The sequence below is a fragment of the Achroia grisella genome, unplaced genomic scaffold (genome assembly GCF_030625045.1).
Source record: "Achroia grisella isolate CSIRO2021 unplaced genomic scaffold, CSIRO_AGI_Agris_v1 utg1433, whole genome shotgun sequence".
NCBI classification, from domain to species: Eukaryota; Metazoa; Arthropoda; class Insecta; order Lepidoptera; family Pyralidae; genus Achroia; species Achroia grisella.
In genome coordinates this window covers 359,577-373,939 of record NW_026712632.1, presented here as the reverse complement: position 1 = coordinate 373,939, position 14,363 = coordinate 359,577, and the positions used below count along the sequence as shown (strand labels likewise).

General features: G+C 32.5%; 2 protein-coding genes across 3 annotated transcripts; both read right to left on the bottom strand.

Moving 5' to 3' along the window:
* Positions 1 to 1,076: 1,076 nt before the first annotated feature.
* On the bottom strand, positions 1,077 to 13,594 carry LOC131855487 (uncharacterized). 2 transcript variants are annotated; one of them, XM_059206766.1, is made up of 2 exons: positions 13,393 to 13,594; positions 1,077 to 4,449 (listed from the first exon to the last, which is right to left on the bottom strand). In XM_059206766.1, the coding sequence occupies exon 2, from the start codon at positions 4,387 to 4,389 to the stop codon at positions 1,291 to 1,293; it is 3,099 nt and encodes a 1,032-aa protein (XP_059062749.1). In that variant the 5' UTR covers positions 4,390 to 4,449; positions 13,393 to 13,594; the 3' UTR covers positions 1,077 to 1,290. The 2 variants fall into 2 exon arrangements, with proteins under 2 accessions (XP_059062749.1, XP_059062748.1); XM_059206765.1 differs by lacking the exon at positions 13,393 to 13,594 and adding an exon at positions 12,733 to 12,931.
* Positions 8,293 to 9,297, bottom strand: LOC131855496 (protein PFC0760c-like). Its single transcript, XM_059206775.1, has one exon. The coding sequence runs from the start codon at positions 9,295 to 9,297 to the stop codon at positions 8,293 to 8,295; it is 1,005 nt and encodes a 334-aa protein (XP_059062758.1).
* Positions 13,595 to 14,363: the final 769 nt, after the last annotated feature.

The window sequence follows — 14,363 nt, the reverse complement described above, 5'->3', positions numbered from 1 at the left end:
CATTATGTAGTGGGGTGTGAGCATGCCTCTCTTCCCCACTGGGTACATTGGTCACGTGCCCAGGGCCCCGCGATGGATTTTTTTTTCGATGATAATGGAATGTTGCCCCGCTAACGGTTTACTCTGGCGGTTACACCAGTAAGATGAACATGAGGACAGGTCACTTAGCCCATCGTGACAAATTCACTAGGAATTTATCACGATGGTTTCCAGGGGGTACCGCGGGCGGTCAATCTAACATGGTGCATTGCTAGTAATGGTGAGGTAATGAGTCCACATTACTAACAATCTCCTTCCCCCCTCCCCTCCCCGCGATAGATTGGGGTCCCCTAGTCTAGTCTAGTCCCTACTCCATTACCAAACGATAACCGATAGCTTTACTCTCGTTTGCTTACCAACTATGGTCAAATTGTTCTTTTATGTTAATAATAATAATTGTAATAAATATGTCTAGCGAGAATTTGAACCCCTCATTACAATGTCTTTAAAAAATATTTTTGTCTGGTTTGTTTGAAGGAAAAACTACCAAACCGATAATCATGAAATTATGTACATATTCTTGGAGGTATAAGAACGAATATAGGATACATTTTATTTAAAAATAACAAATATTTTATCAAAACCAAAAAATAAAATGTTAACATTTTGCTACATCAGCACCATCTAGTAGCCTCTCCGATACTTATTTAATGAATTCAAAGAGGCAAATATTCTCACCGTTGCTTCTCAATTTATATATCCTATATGTTCATAAAAATTTTGACTTACTTCCAAAAAACAGCAATATTCATAATATTAATACTAGATTTCAATACAAACTTGCTGTCCCCGAGTATCGTTTAGAAAAAGTTAATAGATCTTTTATGGGAATAGAATTTTACAATAAGATACCAAAGGATATGTTGGAATTACCCTTAAATAAATTCAAAACATCTGACCAAAGCCTATATCTCACTAAACGATTACTTGAATGACGAGTGTGCATGGCAATGGTTGCTCATGCAATGGATTTTCATTTAATGTTAGACATAGACACCTATATACAAATACATTGTAAATAAACTGGTATTAAAAAAAAAAGTAATTCAATTGAGTTTCTTGTCAGTTCTTCTCAATTGGATCTATATACCGAACTGGACGGTAGGGAAAAAATTAAAATTAGAATATAAAAATTTGACGTTCATAAGCGGCTAAAATATCCTACATGAATAAATGATTTTTGAATTTGAATGCGACCGAAGCCGAGGGTAAAAGCTAATTATAATATAGTCGTATGCAGGCGATAAATTTCTAATTTTTAGGACTGTGACGTCGACCATATAACATTCGTATCTTTTGAATCCTACTGCGTATTGTGCTTAAAATTGTGTGTTCATCGAACAGAGGCCAGTTCTTTCTGCGTCCATAATCTTCTACATACGTCAGGAGTGCCATTTTCGCATACTCGTTCAATCCAGGTCGCACATTATCATTTCGATTTTCATAAGCATTCGGCTTTTTACCAGTAATTGAACACACACTCAACGCGTTCCTGCTATACACTTCACTCAACAACATACGCGCTAGTGTTTTACAATCTTCCGACTTCTGCTTGCAATTGGCTAGCCCTAAAGCGTTCACGTAAATACCACTATTGGGTACCAGCTCAACTACCCCTGTTACACGTTTCCTGTACTTTAACGTCCATTTTGTGTCTTTCGGATCATATTCTGGTGGCAAAATGAAAGAGTGTCTCTGCCTTGCGTATTTTTTCTTAGGCTCGTTAATTTTGGTAACTTTATTTCCGACGTTATTATTAGATTTTTTAATTTTATCCACTTTATTTTGGCTTTCAATAGTGATATTTTGATCTGGTGTTGTATTAGTTTCAGTTATGTCATTTACACTGTTTTCTATTATATTAAATTTATTGAAATAATCTAACAGTTTCTGGTACATCTCGCGAGATTTGGGCATTGAAGTATGTATATCATTGAATATGTCACACGTATTAGAAATAGTAGAGCCCATTGATTTGAAGAGAGTAGCAAAAGAATCTAACATTTGCTGCTCTAGCATGGCTTTGCGATTCTCAATCTCTTTGACTGATGTAATATTTTCTTCAGGCTTTTGTACATCCTCTGTAACATGTTTAAGAGTATTTGTTTTAGCATGAGCAATGTCCGTATTTATTTCAATAGGTGATGCATTTGTTTGATTTGTAACATGTTTCCGGTCTGATTTAACTTTGTGACGTGGTATATTGTTATATTCTCTAACAACATCATGATATACAGCAAATTCTTGATCTGATGATTCTTCTATCAAGCATTCGTCTGTTTGACATGATTGATCTACTGCTATTGTTACGGAGCTCATAGGGGTAGAACGTTTTCGAGGAGAGTTATCTGCAAACCGCACGCGTTTTACATTGGAAATGTTCGGATTCATTTCGGTACACTGATCGACAACCTTTCTTTGTGTTTGTGGATTTTGGTACACATGATTTTCATAATCTGCTGTAAATTGTCTTTCGTATGAACGGTCATATATATATGGTGGTTGTGCTATCAAAGATGGCATAGGAGGACTTCGTTCTGCTTGGATATTTTGAGTAGCAGCTGTTTGATATTTGTAATTCTGTTGTAAAACCTTTCCAGTTGGTCTTACATCTGTAAGTTCTCCAATTACATTGGTATAATTTTTTTTAAGAGAGCCTCGTGATGAAGTCGGTATATCGGCCATATCTATAGATGTTCCTTCAGTCACATTTTGAGGGTCGACTGTTATATGATTAGTTTTACCGTCATTATTACTTTTATTGATAGATATATCAACATATATTCTGGATCTGAGTAAATCCTGGCTTTCATCTTGATAATCGGAAGGAGTCTGTTTATACGGATGCTCGACTATTTCATTGCATTCGTTATATGCGTTTGAATAATTTTGCATTACATTTGTATGAATCGACTGATTGGATGGATTAACCAGAATACTTCGAGAATGCGAACTATGGTCGGTATAAGTACACTCAGTAGCTTTTCTCTGTTGGTCGTGTCTTTGTTGTTCTTGTGAGTAATATTGATCAACATGTCTATATTGACTGTTATATGATCTTGAAATGTGTTCATTATTTCCATCGATACTTTGTGCAGTATTGGGTCTTTTATGTATGTCATGAGAATACACATTATGCCCAAAGAAAGCTTGAGAGCCTGGAAAATATTGCACTGGGGGTGATTTCTGTAAAAACTGCGGAGACTGCTGAGCCAAGTATGCTAGGTGTCTAGCAGAAGATGCATTAATTGTCATATTATGGTTAGTCCTCTGTTTTTCTAAGTTAGTTTGTTCGATGGACTTTCCAATATTAACTCTAGACAGTCGCGGATCTTTTTGAGAATAGGCTGGAATAGTCCTATTTGGTTGTAAGGGTTCATGCTGCCTTATTGTCTCCGATGAGCTATCCAAAGCTGTTGTTATATTATTTGCAGTATTTTCAACATTATGTTTTTTACCAAATGGTTTTTTATAATTTGATGTTGGTGTTTTTTTGCATAAATGTTCATACAGTTGAGACGATACATTAATTCCATCGTTAGCATGTGTTGCATTATTTGTAAATTCTTGAGAATATTCTTCTCCAATATCATTATTATTACTAGAAGACTGTTTAGTTTGTGTTTGCATAATTGCAAAAGAATTTTGACCATTTATTGTTGAATATGGCAGTTGATTATAAGATGCAGTAGCTTCAGTATCATTCCGAATAACGTTTTGGTTAAATACATTAAACTTATCAGGTCTTTTAACGTGTACTTTTTGCATATCAGACTTTGGAATTGGTTTATCAATATAAGTTAGTGAAACTTTGTTTTCCTGTACAGGTTTGGATTGACATGGCTGGCTGGATGTTATAGGACGAATATGTACAACAGATGAATCTCTTTTTAAGATGAATTCAGGTAGGTCTTGATCAGTGCTAGTAGTTTCGATTGGTTCATTTATATTTATGTCTGGCATACTGCGATTTTGGTTATAAGTTTGACCGTGAATAAGTTCTTTACTATTTGAGTGGTCGTAGGAATTTGATGGTTTATTATTCTGGAGATTAAATTTATCACGAGATTTTTTTGCTTCACTATCTGATTCATTCCTTTGTACGGAAGTCTCTTCCTTATTCATAAATATGGTAGGTTTATCTGTTGCAGGACTTTGTATTAATTTCTTTTCGTATAATATTATAGATTTTCCACTATTAGAACATTGAAGTGTTTTAGTATATTGATCACGAACAGGACCACCTGACTGAATCTTAGTTTTTAACTGTTTTCTAACAAAATCTTTTAAAGGTATTAAGCCTGGTCGTTTGATAGGCTCGAGAGGGTTTTTGTGAATCATCTCAGACATCTGTGGTTTGACAATGAGACTGGACGAGGAGTTTGGAGTGAAACCTCTCCTAGTGATTACCTAAAACAATTAAACAATCAGATTAGCATTTCGAAAAGGTAATTTTTTAATGAAGGTTATATACCTTAGTGGTCTAGCTGTTTAACACATCGCGTGACTTTCGATGGACACAGGTTCGAATCTTCCCACGGTTTGATTGATAGTTTGTATTGGTCTGGGTGTTTTCTATGTATAGTTTTATATATACTTATTTGTTCTTTATGTCTTCTCGTATCTCCTGGGACGTAAGTTTTTATCGACATAATATCGGCTCGTTAGCCACAGCTCCACGTCTTTACTCCGCGGCGCTTGCGCAGAAATATCTCCCCTCTTGCGCATGGCGGCCCGTGTACGCTCGGCGCGAGACGACAGATAATAAAACTCTAGTGTTTCCACATACACTACACTATGTATATTATCTATGTATTTAGAAATTAAATTGAGTTGTTTGTATGATATTATATACAGTGTTTTTATAGTGAACTTGTGCCTCTTTTGATGTAAGATAAGTGATTTCCACCGTCCATAAATATTTTGTTACAAGTGTGTTGTCGGCCTATTAGTAAGCTGCAGCAGTCATTCAGATCCCTCTTTGACAACACTAATAAAATTCGATTTTGTCTATTATAATCTAATATATAAAATTCTCATGTCACAGTGTTAGTTGCCATACTTCTCCGAAACGGCTTAACCGATTTTGAAATAACTTTATATGTATAGATCTGCAAATAGCTTGTTACTCGTATCCCTATACCCTAAGTTTTTATATTTTATGACTTGTCATTAAAAAATACCATACTAATTCACGCTAATTTCACCCTTCTACCACCACCCTTATTTTTTATAGCAATACTTTTATTTATATGGCAAAACATGACAGCCTCGGTGGTCTAGTGGTTTAGCATACCGCTTTGCTATCCGATGGTCGCGGGTTCGATTCCTCGCACGGTACAAATATTTGTATTCATGAGTATGATTGTTTGTATCGGTCTGGGTGTTTTCTATGTATAATATGTATTTATTTACAAAACAAAAATGTATCCATGTATTTATATCAGTTGTCTAGTACCCATAACACAAGCTCTGCTTAGCTTGGGACTAGATAGCGCTGTGTGAATTGTCCTGAGCTATTATTATTATTATTATAAAACAACGTTTGCTGGATCAGCTAGCAGCTTAGTTAGCTAGTTAAAACAGATGAGACTATATACATATATATGTATAGGTATATATACACATATATAAAGTGTCACTTGTTTTAACTTGTAATCTTGAAATAATAAAAATAATGTTTTAAATTAACTTGATTTATTTCATCCAACAAATATGTTATCCTAGGATAGGTAATTATGATAACTTATCAGTAATGAGTACTATGTTATTGCAGTGTATATATTTTAATAGATGTATATGGAATGCTGCACGCGTAGTACCAGTATACTACCAGTATATACCGAAGGATGTATATAGAATAGAATAGAATAAAAAATCCTTTATTAAAATAAACTTAATTTAAGCACTTTTGTATAGTCATAGTTTTAAAACAAAATTTATTTTAAAAAGCAACACGCAAGTTTCTTTCTCATACTTTTTGTGATGAGTCTCCGAATGAGTGGTAGAATAAAAAAATAGAATAGAATAAAAAATCCTTTATTAAAATAAACTTAATTTAAGCACTTTTGTATAGTCATAGTTTTAAAACAAAATTTATTTTAAAAAGCAACACGCGAGTTTCTTGTTCATTTTTTTTGTGATGAGTCTGCGTTCCGAATGAGTGGAAGAATAAAAAAATAGAATAGAATAGAAAAACCTTTATTCAAATAAACTAAATTTAAGCACTTTTGTATAATTATAGTTTTAAAACAACATTCATTTTAAAAAGCAACACGCAAGTTTTATGCTCATTCCTCTTGTGATGAGTCTGCGTTCCGAATGAGTTGTAGAATAAAAAAATAGAATAGAATAGAAAAACCTTTATTAAAATAAACATAATTTAAGCACTTTTGTATAATTATAGTTTTAAAACAACATTCATTTTAAAGAGCAACACGCAAGTTGCTTGCTCATTATTCTTATAATGTATGTGCGTTCCGAATGAGTGGAAGAATAAAAAAATAGAATAGAATAGAAAAACCTTTATTAAAATAAACATAATTTAAGCACTTTTGTATAATTATAGTTTTAAAACAACATTCATTTTAAAAAGCAACACGCGAGTTTCTTGTTCATTTTTTTTGTGATGAGTCTGCGTTCCGAATGAGTGGAAGAATAAAAAAATAGAATAGAATAGAAAAACCTTTATTCAAATAAACTAAATTTAAGCACTTTTAAATAGTTATAGTTTCATTCTACCGCTCATTCGGAAAGCTGTCTCATCACAAGAAGAACGAGCAAGAAACTTGCATGTTGCTCTTTGAAATAACCGTTGTAATTTTACATTTTTGAGTCGACATCTGTGAATAGAAACTACCAACTAGCACTAATTTATTCTGGTCGAATATTAAATACACAATAAGATTAAACCACTCGTAGTGATTAGAGCAGACCAGTCCCTACAGTATGTTAGATTAACAATCCTTATAAGTTTAAAGTCAATACAAAATAAATATAAATTTACAATTGAAACCTAAACTTATTCTGTCTGTCGCACTTTCACATCAAAACTACTGAACCGATTTAAATGAAATTTGGTATACATATAGTCTAGACCCTGAGAAAGGACATAGGCTATTTTATTGCGCAAAAGGGGTTGTAAAGGGGAGATGAAAGGTTGTATGAAAGCAATGGAGGATCCAGATTTGGCGCCAGGAGGGGGTCACATAGTCATGGTCAAGTCAAAAACTTATCATTTTTGATAACAATAGATACAAGTAAAAAGTAGGTATTTTATTAATGTACGTAAGTACTTGAAAATATTTATTCTTTATTGTGTGTACACTTGAAAAACTTAACACTTAATAACTTGTACATATTGCCATCTTCTCTTGAAGACATCCAGAGAAGCACTATTTAAATATAATTAATTAAATATTGAAGGTATGTAACTATGTAGTTACATAATATCTGTATGGTGACAAAATATATAAATAAAATAATTATGTTCGATTAGTCCCACCTAAGTCCTGGGCTCAGGGGGGTCATGACCCCCATGACCCCCAACATTATTTTATGGACCCTGGATACGCCGTTGTATGGAAGTATCGTCAATTTTTAAAGATTGAAGCTTGAAACCTATTTTTTAGGCTCTTGATTCAATAAATATGACATGCAAAGTTTCTAAAAATTTTACCCTTGAAAAAATAAAACAAGATGAATGTTTGTATGGAAATTCGTCTAATCCACACGGACAAAGTCATGGGCACAGCTAGTTAGTTATAAATGCATCATATACTCATTATTTATTATATTAATAACTAGCTGTTCCCGCTACTTCGTCCGCGTGTAATTTAACTTTATTTTTCTAAAATAAAAGTAGCCTAAAGAACTAAAAATTATTTTGTTCGTCTTAATTTATTCGTTCCATTATGTACTGATAGGTTCAAACTAACACATTTACATCCTGCATCATCCCTTATTTTATCCCCATGGGGGTTGAATTTATCAAAATCCGATTTAACGAGCGAACGTCTTCGTCATAGTAGCTCCAATCCTTAATTTCAAATCAGTTAGTCGAAAATCTAAGAAGTTTCATACAACCTTTCATCCCCGATTTTATCCCCTTGGGGGTAGAATTAATCAAAATCCTTTCTTAGCGGATGCCTACGTCATAACATCTACCTGCATGCCAAATTTCAGCCCGATCCGTCCAGTGGTTTGGGCTGTGCGTTGATAGATCACTATGTCAGTCAGTCAGTCACCTTTGAGTTATTTCTCTTTTAAATACTTAATTCTCATCTCCTGGATTTTGTTAGTCATGGCACTTATGACATTGTGATGATCAAATTGAGACCAGCCTTTTAAACGACTGTGTTCTTTGATGAACGACAACAAAATAATCTTTGCATTTTGATCTAAAACTGGCCTAGCACTTTTAGAACGTTTCTCTAAATCTGTATAACATTTTGCCCCTAATAAAGAGCAAACACGTAAAGCGTTATCAGAATATGTCTCCAATAGCAACATTCGAGCTAATGAGTTGCAATCTTTCGCTGCCAATTTACAATACGCCAATTTGATTGCGTTAACAAATACACCGCTGTTAGGTACCAGCTCAGTTAGACCTGGCTCTGAGTGATTATTACGATGCCTGAGAGTCCATCTTGCATCATTCGCGTCGTATTCTGGTGGTAGTATGAACGAAGAGTCATGTTTGCGGGCCCTTTTTGGAGTTTTATATTTGTCATTCTCATTATTAGAATCTTCTTCTTCTTCTTCGGTACTATCGTTGTCAACTATGTAATCAGAATCTTCGTTATCATCACTATCCTCGCTGCTACTTGATATATCATCTTCTTCATCATCATGATCATTATTTTCATTAGTCTTATCACCTTTGTTGTCTCCTAACTCTTCGATTTGTATCTCAGTATTTTTTCCTTCATTATGTGAAGTGGTCTTTGTAGTCGAAGTACTTAGCTTGTTAACAACGTTATTCAATTTATTGAATATTTCAACTGACTTTGTAAATGAGTTTCGCACATCTTCAAGTCTTTTGCAAGTATTAGAGTAATCCGTATTAATATTTGCAAGAACATTTATAATATTTTCATTAAACCAAGCAGCTTCAACGTTTGTATAATTCATTGATGCATTGACTTCTGGAGTATCTCGGTTACCATCAGCTGGTTTCTCTGTACTACAGCTGGTGGAACGATTATTGTAATCATCATAAATTCCTCTGTCTTTTGCGGATGACATTCTTTTAGACATTCTCTTGAAGTGTTGTTACTTATACCGTTATCGCAGATTTTTTATTTTTCTTTTAGTTTAATAAATTTAACATTCAGTTTACTAGCCCCAATTATCTTTGCTTTAATAAATTTGTTATATATATTTATGTTTCGAGTGGCGAAAATAATTTTTGAGCCATACACAAAACATCATCAGTATTGATTTCATAAATTATAATTTTTTAATGATTTTGATCTGTATATATAAAAATCTTCTTGACCATTGATTTTTTTTCCAATTCTGTTATATTTTCGATATTGTCTTCTTGTAAGTCTTCTCTCTCCCGAGCTGTCGTGTCTTCGCCGATACAACTGCAAGTCAGAGTGAGAATACTTGTGAGTGTCTGGAGTCTGAACTAAGTCGAAACCTACAGATCTCCAGGCTCTCTCCGATGAATTAAAAATAAGTTCTTGCCAGTTCTCAATCGAAATTTCTCTCAAATATCCTAATTGAAGAAATCATTACACTTACTTAATTACTTAATACTTTACAGTAATATAACTTATACATCAGAGGAACATGTAGGCTGTAAATTAATTTATTTATGTAATAAATACTTGTGAGTGTGTGGAGTCTGAACTAAGTTGAAGATCTCCAGGCTACAGATCTCCAGGCTCTCTCCGAGGACTTACTGTGTTATGTAATAAATTTAATAGTCTATAATAATCTAGTTGGTTAAAATATTTATTATTATTATTATTAACTCCCAACTTCTATAAGAACTTTGAATAAGAAGCCTATTTATAAAATACTTAAAGGATTTACTATTTAAAAAAAAATATTATAATGTAAGTGAATATTCAAATGATATATTTTAGTTTTTATGTAATATTTAATTAATGTCATATTATAATAGATAAATGTATGAATAATATTAAATTGTATATTATAGTTAGTTATAATAATAATAATGTTATGTTTACGTGCCCTAACAGGGTCCATAATGATCTAAAACCAATTATGAACAGCTTCCATTTTAATATTATGGAATGCAATAAATATTGAATATTGAGTAATAAATATTAATATAAATAGAATAGAATAGAAAATAATTTCTTCAAATAAACTTAATTTAAGCACTTTTGAATAGTCATAACAATTTTTTTTTATCTACCGCTCGTTCGGAAAGCTGTCTCATCACAAGAAGAACGAGCAAGAAACTTGTGTGTTGCTCTTTTAAATAATCCTTGTAAGTTTACATTTCCAAGTCGAAACGTGTGAATACAAACTACCAACCAGCACTAATTTTTTGGGTTAAATATAAATATACAATAAGATTAAATCAGTCGTAGTGATAAGAGCAGACCAGTCCCTACAAGCAGCACTCGTTCACGAGTATGACGGATGAGCCAGCCCTCACTGCGCTCGACCATATTTTAGGGAGCCCAATGACCCGGCTAACCACGCCACCAATATATAAATATTACGCCGCCAACATATAAATAAATGTTAAAATAAATAAATAATCCTTACTCCTTACTCCTTACTCCTTATTCCTTATACCTTACTCCTTACTCCTTACTCCTTACTCCTTACTCCTTACTCCCTACTAATATTATAAATCCGAAAGTAACTGTCTACTTTTGAATGCGAAAAAAGGGTTTAAAGGGGTTGAAAGTGGGGATGAAAGATTGTATGGAAGAATCGTCATTTTTTGAAGCTAAAAGTTTGAATCTTATTTTTGAAGCTGTTGCTTAAATATGAATAAATATGACAATCAAATTTGTAAAAATTTTACCCTTAAGGAGGTAAAATATCATATAGGCTGTAATTTAAAAATATATTATATAAATTGGGCGATATATAATGATAAGTGTGATGCAGACGAAGTAGCGCGGGGCAGCTAGTATGTAATATGTACACAATTAGATAATACATCTGTGTACTTTTGTAGAAAGTTGTGTTATTGCTCTCTTACCGAATTCATGTCATGTTTACTTATGCAGCTACTTCATTCGAGTCTTTAAAAATAAGTTATGTTTCTTGTCAGTTCTCAATTGAAATGTCTCTCAAATGTCCTAATTGAAGAAATCATTACACTTACTTAATTACTTAATACTTTACAGTAATATAGCTTATACATCAGAGGAACATATAGGCTGTAAATTTTATGCTAGTAATTGTATATTATGTAAAGAGATGATAAAAGATATGCGAATGCTCTGTAAACAGAGTATCCCGTATCATATAATTTATCGCTTGGTTTTCCCAAATGTCTAAAATTAAATATGCTCATACGAAATATTTTGTATGTATAACAATTTAAACTAATTTTATATATAAAATTCTCGTGTCACAGTTTTCGTTCTCATACTCCTCCGAAACGGCTTGACTGATTCTCACGAAATTTTGTGAGCGTATTGAGTAGGTCTGAGAATCGGCCAACATCTATTTTTCATCCCCTAAATGTTAGGGGTAGTCCACCCCTAATTTTTTTTTATTTTAAGGCAAAACAACGTTTGCGGGGACAGCTAGTATCTATATATTTATGACAACCTCGTTGGTCTAGTGGTTTAATATACTGCTTTACTTCCGATGGTCGCGGGTTCGATTCCTCACACGGCACAAACATTTGTATTCACCGCTCGACCACCGAGGCTGTTAATTATTATTATTACAATGTTTTGGACATTGTAATTATTATTATTGTAATTTAAAGAGCGTTAAAAGTTAAGCATGACAAATTCCTAGTGAATTTGTCATGATGAGCTAACTGACCTGACCTCATCTTATCATCCTCCACTGGTGCCCGCCAGCGTAAACTGATAGCGCAGGCGGGTGCACCATTCCATTATCATCCATAAAAAAAAAATCGTACAGACGTTTTTACGTAAAGCCTACTTTACACAGTTTTCGCTCGTCACTATTATTATTATTTATTTGGTTTCAGCTTTAGTTTACAGTTGTAGATCTGTTATATAATTTAGCATATGACACACTTATATACAGATACCAAGAAGGTATCTATATATTATTATACGCAACTAGATTTATTACCTACTATTATTAGAAAAAAAACTAACTGTACATTACAGTACTTGAAGGTAGTTCGGATTACGTGTTTCATTCAATCTTTACACTATCAAATGGGCCATTAATGCCAAAACAATAATATTTATTATTATTAACTGCAATCGGTAAGTAAGTATTAAAATAAAAAATCACAACACTAAAAAAATTTGAGTTCCAACTTCACTAGCATTATCTCCGGCACAAAAAAAAATAGTCAAATGTACTTTGAGTCTGTCCCCTTTAAAAACTTAAGACTAAAAAAATAAATACGCAATTTCCCGCGCTTTTCGTTTCGGCAAAAATAAAAAAAACATTAGCCAATTGATAGATGAGTCTTTGCCTGCTCTTTAAGGTTTAGAAACAACATGAATACAAACAAAGAGATATAAATAAATAACTTACTTGTATTTTACAACAGCTCAGAGTTATCACATTTGCTATCCGGTTATTAATTTTAATAGCTGTTTTTTACATTGAATTCCGCAACCAAAATCCGCAACTAAATCAGATATGTTCAAAACGCAATACGCGTTTCAATACACATGCAACAAATCTTCAATCATTTTCATAAATTGATTCACAAATTCAAAGTGCGTTGACATCACTGTCTGGAAGTAAAAAACAATCGCATTGCAATAAACAAGGTCAAATAAATGATAACTGATTCAAAACATTGCGGTCAATCTATTGCAATGCAAATGAGAGACGCGCATGGCAAGTTGTTCATATACGGGATTTTCATTTAATCTTAGATATAGGCACATTTCTTTTTCATTGCATTTAATGTTAGACAGACATTTTTTTTTCATATTCGTCCATTCAATTCCAATTTAAGTCCAATTTTCAATTGAATTTGTACACTGAACCGTCCAGTTCAGTATATTAATACAAAAAACTTGATGTTCATAATCAGTTAATATGTATGAATAAATATTTTTTATTTGATTTGATTTAATTACTCTCGTATTATACCTACACATGTAATATTATCTTATCTGTCTGCCTACATGGACAGAATATATATTTTGTTGGAGTAGAAAATATTGGCGGGAAAAGTCTTACCGTATTGTTGTATTAAATTGTCGATTTTAAAATTAGAATATCACAATTCCTTTGCCGGGATTTTTTGTATGACACATATAAAAAAAAAATTTTTTGTAAGTTTAAGTTGTTTTATATTTAAATGTAAAACTGTTTCTGTTTCGGAACAACATAAGTGGATTTCATGCAGAAAATTTATTATTTATAAACATGTCCACAGTAGTCCGAGTTACGACCTATACTGAGTCACTATAAACGAGCTTGATGCATGCAAAATCCATAGATAACCTAACACACTATTTTTACAATTCCAAGAATCCAAACTTTGGTTGATAATAGAATTTATCACTACATATTTTTTGTTAAAATCGAGTTACATTTGTTATTAGTCGCTTGCAGTAGGTGTTCCATTATTTGGAGGGAATTGAATACCAAATTTGAATTTAAAAATTAATATGTATTATTGTAAACATGTCGGTACAACATTTATTTGAAAAGAATACGAGCTGAGTTTCTTTTCAGTTCTCGTTTCGAAATCATTCCGAAGTGATGGCAGATTTGACATTACATAAGAGACTGTAATAGACCTACATGATATTTTAAATTTTATATTATATTGGGAACTAGTGAATCTATTGACAGTGCTTTTATGATATACTAACTAACCAGCGCAACTTTGTCTGCATCACAGTTATTTGACATTTATCATTATAATATTAACAGTAGTTTTACCTAAGTGCCGTTTGACGAAAGTTAGTAATTCGTTTTATGGAAATTGCGTAAGGTTTTACAACAAAATCCCAGAGTCTGTACTCAATTTGCCAGAAAAAAAATCAAATGTGTCATAAAATATTTTCTTTGTAAAAAAGCTTATTATATAATTGAAGTTTTTTTTTATCTGTGTTTTTTTTTTATTGTAGGTATTAATGTAATTAATTTTAGGTAATTTTATTTATAGCTTTAAATATATATTATAATATTTTGCATTTAGT

What these genes read in the sequence shown, in the direction of transcription:
- LOC131855487 (XM_059206766.1), bottom strand. Translation starts at nt 4,389, where the DNA reads ATGTCTGAGATGATTCACAAAAACCCTCTCGAGCCTATCAAACGACCA.
- LOC131855496 (XM_059206775.1), bottom strand. Translation starts at nt 9,297, where the DNA reads ATGTCTAAAAGAATGTCATCCGCAAAAGACAGAGGAATTTATGATGAT.